The following is a 22,448-nucleotide window of genomic DNA, read 5'->3' on the forward strand; positions in this document are numbered from 1 at the left end:
CGTTGATGAAACTACGGGCTTTTTCAATATAAATCACAATAATTAATAATGCAAGTTAGACATTATGATGTTCTGACCTTTGCTTGAAGACATTCTCTCTAGCTGGACCTCTTTGCATTTGAGTTGAATACCCCTGCTTTAGAGGCAGACGCTGCAGAATAAAGATTAGATAAGGTAAGATAAGATAAGATAAGATAAGATAAGATAAGATAAGATGGACCTTTATTAATCCCAGTGGGGAAATTCAGTAGTTTAACAGCAACAGGGTAAGAATGAAAAACAGCACAGATTCACACAGATTAATACAAGTAACTCATTCATTAAATACATTTAACAATTGTAAATATGAAGTAGTGTTTGGTGTCAAATATTTATTTGTAATTAATTTATTACAATCACACACATTCTGTGTTCTTTATTTACTAAACGTTAAATACCTGACTAGGTCTCAACTCACTGGGCAAAACATCCTAAATTCTGTCGCTGTAAGTAGACCATTGTTTTTATGGGGACTTCCCCCCTTTATCAAAAGTCAAAGTCAACTTTATTGTCAATCTTCCAGTTTGTGTGTACAGAGAGATCGAAATACCGTTTCCCACAATCCCGACAATAAAAAACAAATATATAAAAAGAAGATGTGTGCAAATATGTATATACCTATATATACACAATCAACAGACACATGTATAAATATGCACACATTAAGACATGAATAAAAACATAACAATTAATATATACAAAATAACAGCCGTCTCAAGATATGGAAGTGACTGTTATTTTGTGTTGTTTTTATCTAAGTCTTAATGTGTTCACATGTAAACATTTGTTTTTGATTATGTATATATTTTTATATTGTGTCCCTCACGTTTTTCAATGTGTTCCACGGGAGAGAGTCGAAGTGTGAGGGCAAACTAATTTCATAACGACTGATTGTTTATCTGTTGTCAGTAAATAAACGAAGATCGGCTCCAACGGTATACTGACTCGGGTCTCATCGTTAATAAAAAACACTATGCAGACACCGGTTTTATAAACACTGCAGTGTGTTAGGAATATATTGTGATGAAGTGAACACTGACCTGAGTTCTGGGGGTCTCTTTGTTCTCCTCCATGCTGCTCTCAGTGCTCCTTCTCCTGCTGGGTCTCTGAAATAAGTATGAACACTACAGTCAACACAAAACCAATCTACAGCTAAGAAGTAGCTTAAAAGCAGAGGTGGGAAGTGCATTTACTCAAGTACTGTACTTAAATACAACTATAGAGGTACTTGTACTTTACTTGAGTATTTACATTGTATGATACTTCTACTCCACTACAGTTCAGAGGTAAATGGTGTACTTTTATGTAAATGAAAATATTCTAATAATGAATAAATAAACAATATAATAAGTAAGGCATTACAATAATAATCTATTACAGAAAGGAACAAAAATTATGTTACAAAAATTATGGGATAATATTACTTATTGACTAAAAAACGAACTCCTTTTCAATATACCAGCCGTTCAAATAAAGACCATTCATATAAACTTGTATATATTTGTACTTTACTTGAATATTTCGATTCCCTGCTACTTTGTACAAATCAATACAAAACAGTGAACACTAAATAAGTGTTTTTATACTTGAGATATGAGTGTCATCTCAAATGAAGGCAAGGCTACGCAGACTACTATAATGCTATTTGAGTTTAAGCTTCAATTTCAAGGAAACACAGTGTTTTTGTTTAATAAATCAGGTGTCCATGTGCCGCATTAAACAACTCAAAGAATGGAAGTAGCCGAAATCAAAACCAAGATGAAAATTAAGGCAGTACTTCTACCTTTAATATCTATATCTGTATTTCAAAATGTGTTGTAAGAGTGCTGGTAATCCATGTTTTTAAAGAAGGTAACAGTAATCTGATTACTTATTTTTGTAACGTAATTACAATCAAATGTAGTTACCTTATTGTCTGTATCCTGATTAAGTCATCTCGTTACTCCCCAAGCATATTAAAATCCCTTTATTTATGTTTAGCAATTAGCCACATAGCATAAAAAGCTAAAAACAAACCGAACCACAGGAGGCCTTAAATCCGTCCGAGGCAACAAAACAACACTTTAACGGAAAACAGCTCGGTTAAAATCATCTGTAAGGATAAACTTACCCTTTGTGTGTGTTTTAACAGTCTCTTAAACACGTTAAATTCGCTATAAACTAGAAACTTGACTGAAGAGTCAACGGCTGTTAGCAACGTCTGAAAGCTTCTGAGTGCTGTATCCTGGCAACGGACCGCCGCGCAATGCATCATGGGGAGTGTAGTTTATTTAAACAGCCTTTCATTGGAAACTATAACATAGACACACTGCCTGCTGGTGGTGAATAAATGAATAAAGAAAAGTATGAAAAATAGATAAAAACAACTGGAATCAAAGAAATAATAATACATAATAATAATAATAATAATAATACATAATAATAATGATGATAATAATAATAATGATAATAATATATAGAAACATGATGAGAGGGGTATGACAGAATTTAAATGTTTTTTGTTTTAGAAAATAAATATTGCCATAAAAAATAACGTAGTAGCCCTCTGTAATTAGTATTATTAGGAACTCAATATATTTCTACATTACTTTTAATACATTTTAAATTCCTAGTAATGAATGAGTAACAAATTGTTCAGAAATGTGCAACATACTGCTCTAATCCATACATTTATTTAAAAAATATGAATTTATTAAATGACAATGTGTTGTATTTCTGGTAGTGAACAAGCTGCAGAGAATGATCAGTTTACTAATTTGATAATAATTATTAATCTAGCATGACAGACGACAGACTTGTCTTTAAACTTTAAAAAAAGTGGTTATAGTAAGCAAAATATGTTGTCAAATGATATTGCAAAAACATCATTATATGTACACATACAACTCTAAAAATAGAACTTCTTTCTTAAAAAAAGATACTCATCTGGTGTTTTCAAAATAAAACATTTATATCTTCAATACCGAAATTAGTAGTGAATTATAAATGGACAGTTTACATTAACAACAATACAAAAACCAAATATATTTCAATATACATTTCAAACTTAGTAAACATCCAAAATAAAACCATTTGCAACTGTGCCTTTGTGTGTGTGTGTGTGTGTGTGTGTGTGCCTGTGTGGTGTGTGTGTGTGTGTGTGTGTGTGTGTGTGTGTGTGTGTGTGTGTGTGTGTGTGTGTGTGTGTGTGTGTGTGTGTGTGTGTGTGTGTGTGTGTGTGTGTGTGTGTGCGTTCATATTGCATCTCTCCAGTGTGGCTGCAGAGGGTGAACTGCAGCCTGTCTCCAGAGCTTCAGATCCTTCCACTCCAGGTCAGTTTTAGAATAACTGGAACCATGACCTTTAACCCACATCTGTAAAATACAAAATCACCAACTTACAAGCAGAATCATTGAATCATGAAATAATTTAAATACTAATGCATTCTTTTTTATATTCTTATAATAATTAAGTACTGAATGAAACAAATAAGAAAAGGGGGGACACTTCTGTAGCAATGGAGAGTCAGGACCCAGAGGGACACGAGGAGAGCTGGAGCTTTGATGGCAAACACTGACGGTTTATTTTGAGTTACGGCCGGAGAATTGACAAAACAGGTGGTGTGTCACGAGATGACACAGCGGTTGCCAAACCAATTCTGAAGAACTCTTTCTGCAGCTCGAGGTTTTAACTAGTTCGGAGTGTAATAATCAAGATTCTTTATCAGCGAGACGAAAGCAATATGGACCCTGAATCTAACTAGAGCTCTTGTCCATAGAAAAGAATGTGCGCCAGGGAACCTTCGTCCCTGAACAGTAAACTACCTCATGGCGGCTTGTGCTCGGTCATAGACTGGCAACAACAATGCGCAATACCCAAGGCCGTAGACCTATGCCACGGGAAAGGAGACAGTGAGAGGAGAAAATGATGAACTGTGTCGAAGGTTGAATACCTAAGCAAATTATTCCCTAGCACAACATAAAGAGAGAAAACCAGAAAGATTCACAGTGACAAATCCTCCAGCCTTGAGTTTGAAAGATCGATCTAATGTGTAAACAAAGGTTTTTTTGTGTTAACCTGCAGTTCTAACTCCCATTGTCCCATATATTTGTCCTGCAGGAGGTTAAATAAGGGGAGAGAGGGAGGGTGAGAGACAGAGAGACTAACAAAATGAATGTGATATTTTAAACCACTGTGCTGCTCCTCATCACTCTCAGGTTCCTGCACTGTACTTCTAACAGTTTATACCTGATAGGGAGGCAATACACACAATACTCCTTGAAAAATACTCAATCCCTGTGTGTGTGTGTGTGTGTGTGTGTGTGTGTGTGTGTGTGTGTGTGTGTGTGTGTGTGAGAGAGAGAGAGAGGGTGGGAGGGATAACAAGCAGGGGTGGAGGAAGGAAAAAAGAGAGGGGGAGATATGATTTTTATATTTTTGATTTTGTTTTAAATAAATTCGCCAAGATGACCCTTTTAATCCCCTATTAACACTCCAGGGCTCATCTATGCTTACCTACCTCTACAACTTTAAAATATCTACTTACATTTGTGTGTACCTTTGTGAGCTCTGTGCTGATTTCTTTATTCCAACATCTTAACCAACAGTTCAGTTTAGTTATACTAATATACTTTTTATGATAAAAATGAAGCAGTCATTGTGAGATTTAAACTTTAACAAACTAATATGTGGAAAATAAAATAGGCAAATAAATAGACATCTGTGTGACACTCCTATGATGTGTTAATTTGTGCAATAGCTGCTGGGATAAAACTGTTCTTATACCGCTTCGTTCTACTCTTTGGGACGAGGAACCTCCGGCCCGAAGGAAAAAGCTTAAATTCTGAGAGCAGAGGGTGGGAGTCACCGTCTAATATGGAGCTGGATAACCGCTGTAACTGCCTGAGGTACAGGGTCTCCAGGTTTAGCTAAGGCTCACCAATCAGTCTGCTGGACCACTTTACGATCTGACTCAGAGAGTTTCTGCTCTTTAGCGTCAGTTTACCAAACCATGACACTAGTGAAAACAGAATTGACTCGATAAAAGCACGATAAAACACAATCATCATGGTTTTGTCAATAATAAAATACGACAGTTTTCTAAGACAGTACAAACGCTGGTGCCCGCATTTTTCACACAGCTTCACAGTTTGGATCAAACTCAATTTTTTAGTCAATAATTGTCCCGAGATATTTGGATGATTGCACAAATTCTACTTCTGATTCGCGATTGTTAAGACTTCATGTATGTGGGGATGTCTTCTCAAATCAATGATCATGTCCTTGGTTTTGCTTATGTTCAGTTGTAGATAGGACTCAGTTGTATTGTCTCCATCTCCTCCTCCAGCTCCTCTTCCCTCCTCCTCTTCTCCTCTCTGAGTTTCTGGAGATTAGTGTTTAGTTTCTCCACCTGAGAGGAGACACAGACAGAAGAAGAGAGACCTTCAGATAATCACTATCATAGTTGGACTTTCAGACGGAGACATGTCACAGATGTGTCTTTGTGTTTCAGTCAGAGGAGAATAGTGAGGAATAACCAGCAACCATCCATCCATCTTCTCCCGCTTATCTGTGGTCGGGTCGCGGAGGTATCAGTTCCAGCAGAGAGCCCCAAACGTTCCTTTCCCTGGCCACATCAACCAGCTCTGACTGGGGGGTCCCAAGGCGCTCCAAGTCCAGCGAAGAGATATAATCCCTCCACCTTGTTCTAGGTCTACCCCTCGGTCTCCTCCCAGCTGGACGTGCCTGGAACACTTCCCTAGGGAGGCGCCCAGGTGGCATCCTAACTAGGTGCCCGAACCACCTCAACTAGCTCCTTTCGACGCAAAGGAGGTGCGGTTTGACTCCGAGTCCCTCCCGGATGACTGAACTTCTCCCCTTATCCCTAAGGGAGATGCCAAAACCTCAGCTCAAATCTCCAAAACTCTAAACACATTTTGCACCCAATTTGCAATTCAACTTGGCACTTTTTGCAAAACACTGCACACGGTTCTCTAAGTAAGACATATAAATCTGACATATTCACTTGTTTGCAAAACACTGCCATTCAAAATGCTACACACATGAACCAATCGACAAATACACATGCCAAATGAACATAAACACCACCCCGCTTTATTGTTGACTCATCAATCAGGATGAAGGCACTAGAAAAAGGCTTCATGTAAGAACTTTTTACAACAACAATGGATATATGGATAACAGCAAGAGGAAGAGGTAGAGGGAGGATAAGAGAGAGGGAGGATGAGATAGAGAAGGAGGATAAGAGATAGGGGGAGGATGAGAGAGAGAGAGAGAGAGAGAGAGAGAGGGAGGATGAACTGAACTCAAATTGAATAGTGTTTTTGCTGCATAACGGTTAAAGCTGTCTTCTCCATTTACTGTATCCGATAGAGAGCATACTTTTGGTTCACACAACTGCAACTGTTTGCTGTGCATACATTTCGTTGTGGAGAGAAATACAAATGTTTTGCTTCAACAGAATATTGGTGTTTCTGCACATTTTGGTGATGACATTGATATGAGTGCTATCCAGGGACGGATAGGACACTCAAGACGCTTCTTCCATTGAGGTTTAGCCGGGGAAGATATTGCTTGTGATGTGGATGAGGTGCTGTGGCCAGACCCAGCTATGCGGCGAGATGCACCCTAAGCACTTTTCTCTCCTCTGGTTTTTTGTTTTCTTCAAAGTTTTCCTTTACATTTACTGTGTTTGAGGCATCCTTTTTGTTTACACAACTGTTTCTATTTGTTCTGCATGAATGTTGCACCAATTTTCTGAGAAAAATCCAAGTATAACAACAATATATGTTTGTCTCTGCACATATTTTTGTACACTTGAACAATCTTTATATGCAGAATTCTCTACATAGAGGGAAACGAGGAGTGTGCTTTAGATAAAGTACCAGAGTGTGTAGTCGGTTGGACAAAGTGTCTTGTACTATAAGTGAAGTGTGTGCCATTTGGTGTAAAAGTTAGGTTTTGGTAAGTGTTTCTGTAGTTTTGGGTGCAGTGCTTCCTTTTGCAAGAAAAATGAGGTGTTTTGCACTTTGGGTGTGTGGTTTTGAGAATTGTGTTAAGTGTTTTGAGAAAAAAAAGCGCTTTATCAATGACTCAAAGCTCTTTACAAATACACATTACAAATACAGATCATAATGTAGATTATACATGTAGATGTAATGGTAATCTACTGTGGACAACAGGAGCAAGTTCAGGTGAAGCGTCTTGCCCAAGGACACAACGGCCTTAGACGCAGCAGCGGCTGATCTGATAATCATTGCACAGCGCACTGCGCCACACCGGCCATCTTCACACCTCGAGGTCATCAAGGCGCTTTTGCAAGTACACAATGATATTATACATGTACTGTGGACATCAAACGCACAGACCATTGCGCCACCCGTCCGTAATAAGTTAGCTTAGTCTTTGTTTACACATTGTACACAAAGTGCCCTTCTTGAATATCTGCAAGGCTTTTGGGGTTGGAACCTGTGACCCCCTGATCTGAACAAGTATGCACAACCCACTGCGCCAGACGCCAACGCATTTACCAGCTTTGTGTATTTTTCACTGAAATATCTTCCTTTTTTATAAATGTATATACTTCTTTTTGTATTTTCAATTGAACCTTTGCAAGTTTTCACACAAATAGAAAAAAAGTATCTGACATGCTTTGTTTTATTTTATTATAAAAACGGAAACTTGTCCAAAAGCTTTTTCTGTGTCTCTGAATATGCTTTTAGTCATTTTGTTCACACACTGATCACAGCTCATTCACAGTTAAACTATCCTTCATTAAAACCTGAAAGACAAGGGGGGGTTGTTGACTTCAGAGGAGAAGAAGGGTAGCCCCCCACCCCCCTCCACAAACATGGGAGTAGTGAAGAGTGAGATCTGATGAGGAAAGCCCAAAATTAGCAAAAAGGGGCGGTTTGGTCAAGAAGCAATTGTAAAATAATAAAAAGAAATACTAAAAATAATAATTCCCGAAAAAGTCTGGAGTTTAAATACTCAATGACTCCAAAAGGTTGCCCAAAAGAAAATCGAGAAAAGTCTAAATAAAAAGTAATTTAACTACTTGAATCATTTTGCAAATAATAATATATATTTGAAATGTTACATTTCATTAAAAAATATGAAAGCACACATATTAAAACATGTTTCCAAAATGTAAAATAATTTATATTTATTTAATTCAAGCTACTCTTCCTGGCTAGCTCCCCAATGATTATCTGTAACACTAATTTAGCCCATCATTATATGTATATATGCACAGGTAATTAACAAAGGTTCTGTTTAAGGAGCAGAAGAAGAATGAATCTAATCCCTAGCAACAGTTGAACCGGTTCTGCTAATTTGTGATGCATTGGTCGTTTATGGAGGGGGGCTGGGGCTGGGGGCTTCAGGCTTCCGGCTTGTCTCATCTGTCTGGGAAGGAGGGAAGTCTTTTTTTTAATCCTACACAGTTGTTTACTTCTAGTACCCATGTGTCAGCATTATTGTTTTTTTGTGTTACTAAATACATATGTAACCCACATTAAAACATAGTAAATTAAATCATGTAAGTGTGTAAATATGCTTTAAATAAATATTGGTATTATATTAAAAAGCATAAAAGTCATTAAGAAGTTATTTCATTAAAATACAAGTTTAAAATTGGTCAATGATATCATGCCTTTAAAATAAATGAAAGTAGGATGACAAAAATAGCAACGGCCCTTTCCCTTTAAGGGATGTGTGCTCAGCAGCCAGGCAGCTAGCAGGAGAGAGAGAGAAGCACGGAGCAACAGATGAGAACCAGTAAATCTACGTAAAAGTTGATTTAAAAAAGCTAAAAATACCATCCACACGGTCGGCTAACCCAGTAGACAGTATAGAGATTAACCAATATTGTTTTGGTGAGTCAAACTGGACGCTGCACTAGGTCAGAAACCAGAGGAGACTGTGAGGTCCACTGTAGACGGACCACTTTTGGACAAAATGTACTCTCCATCAAAGGCAGCTCTTTCTGGAATAGCCTCTCAACTGAGATACAGGATTGTCCCACTCTCAATAGCTTTAAAGGTCAACTCAAAGAATGGATGAGAAACAAACAGTCGTGCAATCACCGCTAAATGCACTTTAACACAGGGGTATCTCCTCTTGCACTTTAGGTAGCTCTTTTGTCTTGTCTTGCACTTTATATTTCATAGCTGCTACATTGTACTGCCATGTGGTAAATACTTGTATATGCTGCTCTTGATCTTTTGCACTGTTTGCATATCATGTATTTTGTTTGTGCTATGTTTGTAAAATGTAATTTTCTAAAATGTTTTATGTGAGGGACTGCGGATGGAAATTAGCTCAAAGCTAAATCTGGTACTGTTACGTTTGACACATTTGTAATGTTTTAAGTGTTCGTCACTGTGCTTTGTCCCTGCCAAATCAACCATAAAAAACAAACAAAACAAAAAACCTTTTCGTTGGAAAGTGTGTTAGCTGTAAGGGAAGCTATGAACATGTCTTTAACTGTAATTTAATTGATATTTAGTTTGGCTGAAAATATGTGGCTTTAATTGGTGTTTTACAACCAGGAATATGTGTTATTTTGTGTAAATTAGATAAACGAGACATGTAAACGACAGTAAAGCCGCCATTTTGAGCCTCATTGTAAGCCGTATTGAGAGAGAGAAAAACAGCTTAAGTACAGTTTACAGTAGTGATGATAATGTATTATTTGATTTATTATGTTAGTTATTTATTTTTCTTTCATCACCTGTTGTACAGTACATGTTTTTTGGACTGGATAAGAAATTGATCCTAGACGGTGCTGCGAGTGTGAGAGGACAACGCTATGAAATAAGATGGAGGCCGGACCCACGGACCTCTGTAGATCTTTGCGACAACGTGAGGACTTCCTGGTTTCCCAAAGGAAATGAGGTGAACTCGCTGAGTGGTAGGAGTACTGGAGTTTATTTGATTTCATCAGAACAGATTATAAGTTTAGAACTGAAAACAAACCACAACAGAGTTGGAACTGAACTCACTTTATTTCTGAACTGAATTTAAGTTGTACCTGGATTGAAAGAGACACTTTATTTTGGACGTTCTTTCAAATTATGACTTGTGGTACAATTGTCTCATTTCATTGATGTTGAAACTGTAATTATTTCACCTGTAAAAGGGGAAAAGAACAAAAAGAGTTAACTCAGGAGTGATTAAAATAGGAACAACCTATAAATAATATTTTAGTAGACCGGTCTAAACTAAAATGGTAAATGGTAAATGGACTGTACGTATATAGCGCTTTATCCAGTCTTTACGACCCCTCAAAGCGCTTTACACATGTCGTTCACCCATTCACACAGAGCAGTGCACCTTACTCTAGGAACTAACATTCACACACCGTTGGCCATGCCATCGGGAGGAACTCAGGGTTAAGTATCTTGCCCAAGGATACATCGACATGTTGACTGCATGGGCTGGGATCGAACCCACAACCTTCTGGTTGAAAGACGACCGCACTCCCTCGCAGCCACAGTCGCCACATTCATGGCTATTGTGTACTATGAATACAATTTAATTGGCCATAGAAATACCAAAACAAAGGAAAAGAACGCAAACAAAAGGGAGGGGGCTCTGTGATGATGATGATGATTGTGTGAGGCTGGAGCTGGAGGAAGGAGTAACGGGGGATGGTGTCAGGGCCCTCCCATTGCTCAGTTTCTGTCCTTTTTCAACTACTTTTGCTTCTGTACATCTATTTTCAGACTGTGCAACTATTTTAGTCCCTTTGAATCTATGTGCATTATTCTTGAGTATATCTTTTGTAATTTGACATCTACTTTTGGTAGTTTAGCATCTATTTTGAGTGTTTTTCATTCACTTTGTTCTTTTTAAATCTATTTTAATTAATTTTCTTTGTCTTTAAGTTATTTTTCAACTATTTTTGATCGTTTTAGAATATAATAGAATATATCTTTTTTGTCATCATACAAAGTACAAAGAAATGTCCTTGGCAACACTCACTGCAGTAAAAAATAGACACAATAAATAAGAGTGGTAAAAGCATCTATATTCAGCGTTATGAATGTATTTGAACTCATTCCCATTACAGTTTTGGTTGTTTTGCATCTATTTGTTGGTTTTAGGGTCAGGCTCCCAGCCTGAAGTGTCTGACTGCCGGGACCCCCTCCCCCACTTGAGTTCTGCAGAGATTTGTCCCTCCCAAATTCCTGTTAGTTTGGGGGAGGGACCATCAGGAAACAGAGCTCTTCATATAAGAGCTGCACGACTTGTGCAGACAGTCAGAGCCCAGAGACTAGATGGAGGATCAGCAGAGGAGCAGCAGCTCTCAGGTCAGAACACTCTCACTATTTCTGTTCTACTTTTATGTTTGCGCCACAACACCAAGTCAAATGTCTCGTAAGGTAATGATAAGTGTGGAAATAAATGAATAATTTATAAAAAATGTATGGAAATATCGATTAAAAACAATTACAACATTTGGAAACTTTAAGTGCTATAAAGAGGTAAACATGTGGAAATATAATTAGTAATAAAGGAAATACAAAATATTTAAATTGAAAAATAATGTCAATATCAAAAGAAACTCCTCGATAACCAGCATTTAAGTAATCAACACATTCATTTTTACTATTATATTTAATATTATGCAGAATTAGGGCTTTTGTTGCTGGTACTTTCAGTATGTTTAAAATAGTTTTACCTTTACCGCTGCATTTGAGTGATTCTTTAACAGTTATTTAATAACACTTGTTGAGAACGATTAGTTGAAAATGATAGCTCAATTACTTTTGTTTTTGTTCAAGAAGGCATGTTGCAAAAGATTGTCAAAAACTGTACTTAATGAATGTCTCTCTCTGTATGTATGTTGCTTTAGAACCAGAGAGGAACACAGGGACTCAAACTTCACATCTGTGATCTGTGTGACAAATCCTTCAAAGGATCTACAGACTTAAAGAGGCATCAGAGTTCATACTGGAGAGAAACTGTACAACTGTGACCTGTGTGGGAAAACGTTTTCTAGAGATAGTAACTTAAAAGTCCACAAAGGCATCCATACTGGAGAGAAACCGTACAGCTGTGATCTGTGTGGGAAAATGTTTGCTCTTAAATGTGCTCTTCAAGCCCACCAGCGCATCCACATTGGAGAGAAACCCTACTCGTGTGAAACGTGTGGGAAATTGTTCAGATTATTGAGTGATTTTAGACGACATGAACGAACACACACCGGAGAGAAACCCTACAGCTGTGACCAATGTGGGAACACATTTTCTCAGGGTAGTATCCTTAAATCCCACCAACGCACTCACACTGGAGTGAAACCGTACTGGTGTGAAACGTGTGGGAAATTGTTGTCATCATCAAGTAACCTTAAGCAACATGAATGCACTCACACTGGATAGAAACAGTATAAATGTGACAACAAATGTGAGAGCAAATGTCCTCATGGTAGTTCCCTTAAAGTCCACCAGAGCGTTCACACTCCATCATGTTGAATATGTTTCAGAGCCAAGCTAGCCTGATAGCTGAGTAGTTATTTTCTGGGCTTCTCTCCACAGTTTCCTCTCTAATGTATTTTTACAAATGTATATACTTTTTTTGTAATTTTTTATTTTCAATTGAACCTTTGCAAGTTTTCCCCCAAAAGAAAAAAGTATATGACATGTTTTGTTTCATTTCATAATAAAAAGGAAACTTGTCCAAAAGCTTGTTCTGTGTCTCTGAATATGCTTTTAGTCATTTGGTTCACACACTGATCTGGGGGCTTCAGGCTTGAAGCTGTTGATCGGTCTGAGAATGAGGGAAGTCACCTTAAAATCCATCAGCCAATCACACTGGAGAGACACCATGCTGTTGTGAAACATGGGAAACAAAAGTCTCTTTGTAGTTCCCTGAAAGCCCTCCAGCTCATTCACGCTGCGTCAGGTTGATATTCTGTAAGACCGGAACAGACTGCTTACTGGGAACAGGAACTATGAAAAACATCCCACAATAAGTTTCCAGTCACAACATTTGATTAACCAAACAGATTATTAGAGAAGATACTCAGCAGATTAAGGAACAGAAAAACAAAATACCTTCAATGCAGCTTAACAAGGCTAGCAGTTTAACCCGGGAAATAGAATATTTCATAAAAGGAAAAACATTAACTTTTGAACTGAAGCATAACAAGGCTATAGAAGTACTTTACTCATTTCTCACTAACCTTATGATTTTTACTCATTCAATGTGGGTATTTAATGTTTATAAGGTCAATATAACTAAGACTCCTGGCAGGCTAATCTTAATGTTAGCTAATAACAAAGGTAGCTTACGTTAACTAAAACCACCATGCCATTCATGTTATAAGAGCTTTTCTGAAATTAATTGAACATTTTTAAATGCTTATTAAAACATGCTTACAATGTTACAAATTACAAATAACTGACACAAAATGTATATGTACTGTTTCTGGTTTTGAACGTTTCTGAACATACAGCCATCATGTGGTGTCCTTTTTCTCAACCTACGCTTATTTTAATTGGCAAAATATGCAGTCTTGATCAAACACAAATCAAGATTATGTTAGTGTACTGTTTATCTCTTGCCTCAAAAGTTTTCTGAAACGTATTTTTTTCAAATTGGCGTCCGTCTTTTGTCAAAAATATCTCAAATTACAGCTAAATAAACTGTAATTTGAGATATTCCCAGATCTTCCCAAACTCGGATCAATTCAGTTATAACCTGGATAACTGCGACTGAGTCTCACATTACAAGTATCTTGTGTCTCTCTTCTCATACCCAATGTGTCTTAGTGTTTTAAAAGGGCAAACCAGTTAACTCAAACATTTCAATTGAACATCAATGTGAAATAAAAACATTCAGTGAATGTTGGGCAACAAAAAATGCCAAGAACCTTTCTGAACTCAAAGCTCACTAAAATTTGTCAATGTCCTTAGACCCTCACATCGTACAAGGAAAAACTTCTGGAGAAAACCCACAGTTTAAAGGGAAACATGGGAGAAACCTCAGGGAGAGCAACAGAGGAGGGATCCCTCTCCCAGGATGGACAGACGTGCAATAGATGCCGTGTGTAAATTGAAAAGATAATACATTTGCAACATAGGTAGTCCAAATCTTTGGAAATGCATGTGTGTATAATAGGAAGATGAATCCACGAGGATATCCATCCAGGACTTATGATCCAGGACCACAGCCACGACTCAAGATCCAGGGCTTGCGATCCGGACTCAGGACCACAGCAACAGGATCATCCATGACTCCGGATCCCGGCGTAGATAGACACCAAAAAGAAATTTGGGGAAGCTAGGTTAATCGGAACATGAGAGTACACAGGTACAGACAGAGAGAAGGAAGAAGTAAGATGTCCCCCGACAAACTAAGCCTATATCAGCAAAACTAGGGGCTGAATCTAATCAGCCCTAACTATAAGCTTTATCAAAAAGGAAGGTCTTAAGCGCACTCTTAAAAACGGATAGGGTGTCTGTTAACACTATAATCAACACAAAACCAATCTACAGCTAAGAAGTAGCTTAGCAGCAGAGGTGGGAAGTGCGTTTACTCAAGTACTGTACTTAAGTACAACTACAGGACTGTCTCAGAAAATTAGAATATTGTGATAAAGTTCTTTATTTTCTGTAATGCAATTAAAAAAACAAAAATGTCATACATTCTGGATTCATTACAAATCAACTGAAATATTGCAAGCCTTTTATTATTTTAATATTGCTGATTATGGCATACAGCTTAAGAAAACTCAAAAATCCTATCTCAAAAAATTAGAATAGTTCCTCAGACCAAGTAAAAAAAAAAGATTTATAACAGCAAAACACAATCAAACATTTGAAAATGTCCATTAATGCACTCAGTACTTGGTTGGGAATCCTTTTGCACGGATTACTGCATCAATGCGGCGTGGCATGGAGGCAATCAGCCTGTGGCATTGCTGAGGTGTTATGGATGCCCAGGATGCTTCAACAGCGGCCTTTAGCTCATTAGCATTGTTGGGTCTGGTGTCTTTCAGCTTCTTCTTCACAATACCCCACATATTCTCTATGGGGTTCAGGTCAGGGGAATTTGCAGGCCAATCGAGGACAGTAATGCCATGGTCAGTACACCAGTTACTGGTGGTTTTGGCACTGTGGGCAGGTGCCAGATCATGCTGGAAAATGAATTCCTCATCTCCATAGTGCTTTTCAGCAGACGGAAGCATGTAGTGCTCTAAAATCTCTTGGTACACAGCTGCATTTACTCTGGGCTTGATGAAACACAGTGGACCAACACCAGCAGCTGACATGGCTCCCCAAACCATCACTGACTGTGGGAACTTCACACTGGATTTCAAGCAACTTGGATTTTGCTCCTCTCCAGCCTTTCTCCAGACTCTGGCGCCTTGACTTCCAAATGAAATACAAAACTTGCTTTCGTCGGAAAAGAGGACTTTGGACCACTGTGCAACTGTCCAGTGCTTCTTTTCCTTAGCCCAAGTCAGACGCCTCTTCCGTTGTCTTGAGTTCAGAAGTGGCTTGACCATGGGAATACGGCTATTGTAGCCCATTTCCCGGACACGTCTGTGAACAGTGACTTTTGATACCTGGACTCCAGCTTCAGTCCACTGTCTTTGAAGCTCCCCCAAATTCTGGAAGCGACTCTTCTTCACAATGCTGTTAAGGCTGCGGTCATCTCTCTTGGTTGTGCAGCGTTTCCTGCCACATTTCCCCCTTCCAACAGACTTTTTGTGGATGTGCTTTGAAACTGCACTCTGTGAACAGCTTGCTCTTTGAGAAATTTCTTTTTGTGTCTTACCCTCCTGATGGAGGGTGTCAATGACGGTCCTCTGGACAGCAGTCAGATCAGCAGTCTTCCCCATACTTGTGATTTAGTTTACTGAACCAAGCTGAGTGTTTTTCAAGGCTCAGGAAACCCTTGCAGGTGTTTCGAGTTAATTAGACGATTCAAGTGATTCGTTGAACACCCTACTAGTATACTTTTTCATGATATTCTAATATTTAGAGATAGGATATTTGAGTTTTCTTAAGCTGTATGCCATAATCAGCAATATTAAAATAATAAAAGGCTTGCAATATTTCAGTTGATTTGTAATGAATCCAGAATGTATGACATTTTTTTTTTTTTTTTTTTTTTTTTTAAATTGCATTACAGAAAATAAAGAACTTTATCACAATATTCTAATTTTCTGAGACAGTCCTGTATAGAGGTACTTGTACTTTACTTGAGTATTTACAATATATGCTACTTCTACTCCGCTACACTTCAGAGGTACATGGTGTACTTTTACTCCACTACATGTATTTAATCCCTTTAGTTACTTCACAGATGTGGATGAATGATGTGAAATCTAATCAAGTGTTGAATCAGACTTTAGTTCCACCTGGAGTAAATTCACAAGCTACCTTGCAGTATACAAAGTCATTCAAACTAGCTGCACCTTTACCAGCTTTGAGAACACTTTAATGATCAATCATTATAAAACATATCATATATATTATTCTGATATGGACCAATCTGCAAAATGAATACTTTTACTTTTGGTAATTTAACTTTATTTTGATGCTACTTTTAATACAAGATCTGAGTACTTCTCCCACCTCTAAAATACAGCATTTGTCTCAAAGTACACGGTGGTGAAATCTTGTTTACTTATATTCCTAAACACCTCAGTGCAAGATATATAAGACAAACATTCATGTACTAAAGTACCAGCTGTAAAAGTACAGCCTCATTTTTAGCCTCATGCTCAGCGGTAAAAGTGTTAAGTATTATCAGTAGCAAAAGTATTTGGTATTATATAAAAGTACTCAGTATTATTCGTAGTGAAATTACTCTGTATTTTAGTAAACGTACTCAGTATTATCAGTAGTAAAAGTTCTCAGTATTTTAGTAAAAGTACTCAGTATTATCAGTAGTAAAAGTATGCAGTTTTATAGTAAAGGTACTCAGTATTATCAGTTTTAAAGTACACAATATTATCAGTATTAAACTACTCAGTGTTATAGTAAAAGTACTCAGTAATATCAGTGGTAAAAGTACTCAGTATTATAGTAAAAGTACTCAGTATTATCAGTTTTAAAGCACACAATATTATCAGTATTAAACTATTCAGTGTTACAGTAAACGTACTCAGTATTACCCGGTGTTTCTGCTCCTCTTTGTTCTTCAGTTTATTGATGTTCATCGACTAGCATTAGTCACCTAGCATGGAGCAGCTAACAGCAGATAAGGACCCGGATGAAGAGGTGGAATTGTTCTAAAGCTCCCCTCTTCTCATCTTCTCCTGAGAGAAACGGGTTATATTCTAATATATCACAGTTTTACAAAAACTGGATCCTGCCTGAGAGCATGGTAGAGAGCAGAAGTACCCGGATGCGGACCCACAGAGCATGCACAGTAGTTTTCCTTTAAGCCCTGCCTCCCGTCTCCCGCTCTCTGTCAGTCAGATGAATGGAGAGATAAAATAAATCTGAATTCAGCTTCTAGATAATTTTATAACTTTTAAAACCTAATGACTCAAATAAAAGCTATGACTTATTATAATACATCAATGTCCAGTGTATCCTTTACAGTCTCAACGAGTGTATTACTGTTATCAAGGGCGGATAACAGCTGATGCATCCTGGGAGTTCAGTGTTTCCCCTAGGTTTACTGCCTTGGCAGGGTGCTGCGAAAAACATTTGCGAACATTTCCGAATTTTTTTAATCCTCTGGAGCAGAGAGAGGAGCTGTGGATTATTGTTATTGATATCGTACAGTAACAAAGTATATGTACATTAAAAAGTAATACAGTACACTGTTACACTGTATTGTATTACTTTTATTCAAACTGTATTCCCTTCTTATCATGTAGCCTACACTTCTTCCTTTCATTGATACATTTAAATCACCTGATTACAGCATATAACATACCTGCTGCAACCCTGCCGCTAAATTTAGCATCAAGCTAGCAAATCCTGCATTAGCCTCACATCAACAGGAGTAGACAGAACATCCAATTATCCTGAGCTAATTTACTGAATAAACCAACTCACATCTCCTGTCTTTTTTTTTTCACCCAACTCATTAGACTATTCTCCTGCTGGCGTTTCATTGTTGTTTTCTGTCAAATTCAATACTGTAGTTCAAAACCGCGGTACCTGCTCACCATCTGTGAGCTATTTTTAGAATGCGCACGCTACGTTCGTTGTCGCGTTTGCGCGCGTCCACCTGGGCAGGCTGTGTGTGTCCTTCTCCTCCGTGAAGTTAACGGCTTGAGGTTAAAAAATAATAATAAACAAATTTGAAACTCGGGGGACACACACACACACACACACACACACACAAGCGGGCAGACAGCAGAGCTCGGGGCAATACTGCGACTTTTTTACACTTTGTTATTCTCCTCCTTTTCTCCGCTCTTGTCTCTGATTGTGAGTGTGTGCATTCGTGTGTGTGTGTGTGTGTGTGTGTGTGTGTTTGGGGGTGGGGAGCGGAGCCCCGCCCTTCAGAAACAGAGCGGAGGGAGAATGTGAATACGCAAAGCCGTGGACACTGAAACATGCACAGGATAAATAACATAGGCGTTTACTTTATTTAATAAAAGAGCACATGTGAAAAGTGACCGTAGATGGATAACTTCAGTTGTAATTTGGTGCTATATATATATATTTTTTAAATTAAAAAAACACCTTGAATTTCAGGCAGGGCCCCGCCAAGACAATGGTAGGGGAAATACTGGAGTTGTAGTTTTTCAATAAACGTTGAAATACAAGGAAAAAAAAATGAAAGAATGAAAGCCAATATATTAAAAATAAATTAATAACGTTATTTATCTGAGGGGAAAATGTGGCGTTGTTAAAGTTGCTCCAATTATGAATACTTAATTAAAATATATATATATATTATAATAATAAAAAATATATAATAAATAAAATATGAATATATAATATTAACTTTAATAATAAGATGTGGCATTTACAAAATAAGTTATTAAAGAAAGGAACAACATTCATGTTGCAAAAAATAAAATAATTCCGGAATATAATTATTAATTTACTAACAATTATTATTTCAGATTCAATTGACCAACAGTTCAAATAAAGCAAATGAAGACCATTCATAAAAACCTAATGCAAAGTGATTTTAAGTAATTAGAAATGTTTTATACGGTTTAGCAATTTCTTTGGTAACTTTTTTATTTCTATTTAGAAAAATTATTCGGCGGAAGCGCCAGTCATTCTTCTTATCAGATGCAGAATTGTATCTTTTTGATTTCAGACATTTGGCCATAAAATTGCCTCAGGGGGTGGGGCTTAGCTGAGAGGGATTTCACATGAGTGACAGGCCTTCTGTAGTCATGTTGTCTTCAGGGACATTAGATATCCAGAGAAATATTGTACTTTTTTAACACAAAACTCCCGTCTAAACTTGAATTTTGAAATTTATTTTATTTTCTCAAACAACATTTACTGTGAACACAGAAAGCAAAGCGCCATCACAATGAAGTCAAATAATGAATATGAGATAAAATCAGATTATATCAGAGTTTAAAGAAACCCAAAGAGTCTCTCTTCTCATACCCAACGTGCCTTACAGCCTCTCCACACTGCGGCGTGCGTTGAAGCTTCAACGCTTCTGCCCATTAACTTTGAATGGGGTGACGTCACGCTTTTCCGAACTGCATTGTGGGAGCGTTGCTTCGCTTTGCTCGCTTCAAAAGTTGAGCAATGTTCAACTTTTGAAGCTTCGGCGGAAGCGCCAGCCAATCAAATCATATGCCAGTACAAGCTCTAGCCAATCAAACCGCGTGCTTGTGTGTCCGGGGCGGGAGATTCATGTGATTGGTTGTTGGTCGAGTTTCAGACAAGCTCAACGGCAAGCTTCAGCGCACGCCGCCGTGTGGACGCTGCCTAAATGCTTTATAAGTTCACTTAAAAAGGGGCACAAAAGCAAACTCAAACATATGGGAGGCTGTGGCTCAGTGGGTAGTGCGCTGAACTTCGAATCAGGGGGTAGCAAGTTCGAGTCCCACTGCAGTCAGCATGCCGTTGTGTCCCTGGGCAAGACACTTCACCCCAAATTGCTCCTGTGGGGATTGCCCACAGTACTGAATGTATGTAAGTGGCTTTGTATAAAAGCGTCTAACAAGTGAAATGTAATTTCAATTGAATATTAATGTGAAATAAAAATATTCAGTGAATGTTGGACAACAAAAAATAGCAAGAGCCTTTTTCTGAACTCAATGCTCACTAAAATTGCAACTGTATAAATAACGGATAATGGATTAAGAAGTATTATACATAAAGACTGTATTAAGAAATATATATAGACCATCAAGAGATGCTTCTATTTACAGATGTTCCCTAAACGTCTCATTTACAGACTCCTGGTAGACATATCATTGTTACTTTGAGCAACGCAGCAACAGTATAAGGCTGCTTTATGTAAATCAAAAAACATTTGCATTAACCAGAGCACTCACATACATTCTAAGTGTGTGAGGACAACAGGATTTTGGGAGGGCTGCATGTAGTCCATAAAAAACATATTTATTAGAACGTAAAGTCACTGTTGGTCAGCTTTACGTTTGGACAAAAGATGGGGGAATGCTAGCTTGACGCAGAAAAGGATCAGATGGATGCAGAGTGAGTGCGCTGGTGGGATCTAAAGGGGAACTGATTTGAATAAAGGCTTTCCCACACTGTTCACATCAGTATGGCTTATCTCAAGTGTGTATACGATGATGCCTCTTAAGATGACCTGATGTAGTGAATGACTTGTCACACTTTTCACAGCTGTATGGTTTCTCTCCAGTGTGAGTAAATGTGTGGGTTTTAAGATTACTAAATTGAGAAAAGGTTTTCCCACATTGCTCACACCAGTAGGGTTTCTCTCCGGTGTGAATACGACGATGGCGCTTAAGATAACCTGATGAAGTGAATGACTTGTCACACTGGTCACAGCTGTATGGTTTCTCTCCGGTGTGAATACGACAATGTATTTGGAGCTCACCTGATGTAGTGAACGTTTTTTCACACTCTTCACACCAGTATGGTTTCTCTCCTGTGTGAATACGATGATGGATTGTGAGATCATTTGATTGAGTAAAAGTTTTCCCACATTGCTCACACCAGTATGGTTTCTCTCCTGTGTGAATACGATGATGTCTCTTAAGATGACCTGATGAAGTGAATGACTTGTCACACTGGTCACAGCTGTAGGGTTTCTCTCCAGTATGAATACGATTATGTGTTTGGAGATCACCTGATGTAGTGAACGTTTTCCCACACTCTTCACAGCTGTATGGTTTCTCTCCTGTGTGAATACGATGGTGGATTGTGAGGTGACTTGATATAGTGAAAGTTTTCCCACACTCTTCACAGCTGTATGGTTTCTCTCCCATGTGAATACGTTGATGGCCTTTGAGTTTACTTGATATAGTGAACGTTTTCCCACATTCTTCACAGCTGTGTGGTTTCTCTCCAGTGTGGATTCGCCGATGAGATGAAAGGTTGCCTTTCCGAGCAAAGGTTTTCCCACACTGGTCACAGCTGTAGGGTTTCTCTCCAGTGTGAATGCGCTGATGAGATGAAAGGTTGCCTTTCTGAGCAAAGGTTTTCCCACACTCTTCACACGAGTACGGTTTCTCTCCAGTGTGAATACGATAATGGGACTTAAGTTCACCTGGAGTAATTAAAGTTTTCCCACATTTGTCACAGCTGTAGGATTTCTCTCCAGTGTGAATGCATTGATGAATCTTTGAAGTATTAGATGTTGTGAAGGATTCGTTACACTGGTCACAGATGTGAGGTTCGGTTTGCTTTCTTCTTCTCCATTCCTAAAATATACAGCGAGAGACAAAGAGTCAGTGAGAGGCCGTCGTGCAGAGATCTACAAAAATAAAACAAACCCATTTGATTTAATATGACCAAATGTGATTATGTTTTCTTTTATTTGAAGGACTTTAGTCGAAATGTTACTTTATTTCTGAGTTCTGACTTTCTGAATTATTTTATCTTTTTCAGATTTCTGAATTTCTTTCTGAATTTGATTTAAATCACATTTTCTCCACATTTTCTCAGAATTTGTTTTATCTGATTTGTTATATTTTTCAGAGGCAATTGTTTATTTTAAGAATTCTGAAATGCTCATTATTTTTCAGATTTATTTTTCGTAAAATTGACTTTTTTCAGAATTGTGACATCATTTTTCGGAATTGCGACTTTTTTCATAATACTTACTGTTTACATGGTTCTAGAGAGAATCAGGGGGAAAGAGAGAGAGACACACAAACACCCACACACACAAGCACCCACTACGGCACGTAACAGGAGTGAGAATGACGCGCACGCAGTCGAAAGCTATGTTACGCTATGAAAACTGAAAACTGAAACCTTGGCTCAAACTAGTAAATATGAAGATGGATTATCAGT

At 37.9% G+C, this 22,448-nt stretch overlaps 2 protein-coding genes across 6 annotated transcripts in view; both read right to left on the reverse strand.

Moving 5' to 3' along the window:
• The window catches only part of LOC307031493 (uncharacterized protein), a 31,130-nt gene extending 28,856 nt beyond the window's left edge, over positions 1-2,274 (reverse strand). Inside the window, exons 1-2 of the mRNA XM_079668624.1 lie at positions 2,150-2,274; positions 1,080-1,145 (exon numbers count right to left, since the gene is read on the reverse strand). Coding sequence (XP_079524750.1) covers positions 1,080-1,112 — 33 coding nt within the window. The 5' untranslated portion in view covers positions 1,113-1,145; positions 2,150-2,274. The remainder of the gene's footprint in view (positions 1-1,079; positions 1,146-2,149) is intronic.
• LOC307033598 (uncharacterized protein) overlaps positions 1-22,448 on the reverse strand; it is a 127,804-nt gene that overhangs the window by 94,003 nt on the left and 11,353 nt on the right. For 2 of the 5 annotated variants that reach the window (XM_079672130.1, XM_079672131.1), the window contains one exon: positions 2,753-5,428. In XM_079672130.1, the coding sequence (XP_079528256.1) occupies positions 5,409-5,428 (20 nt within the window). In that variant the 3' untranslated portion in view covers positions 2,753-5,408. Of the gene's footprint in view, positions 1-2,752; positions 5,429-10,027; positions 10,172-18,991; positions 21,854-22,448 lie in introns of those variants that run through there. The other 3 variants (XM_079672129.1, XM_079672128.1, XM_079672127.1) reach the window with 3 other exon arrangements.

The sequence above is a fragment of the Notothenia rossii genome (genome assembly GCF_949606895.1).
Source record: "Notothenia rossii genome assembly, chromosome: 3".
Lineage (NCBI taxonomy): Eukaryota > Metazoa > Chordata > Actinopteri > Perciformes > Nototheniidae > Notothenia > Notothenia rossii.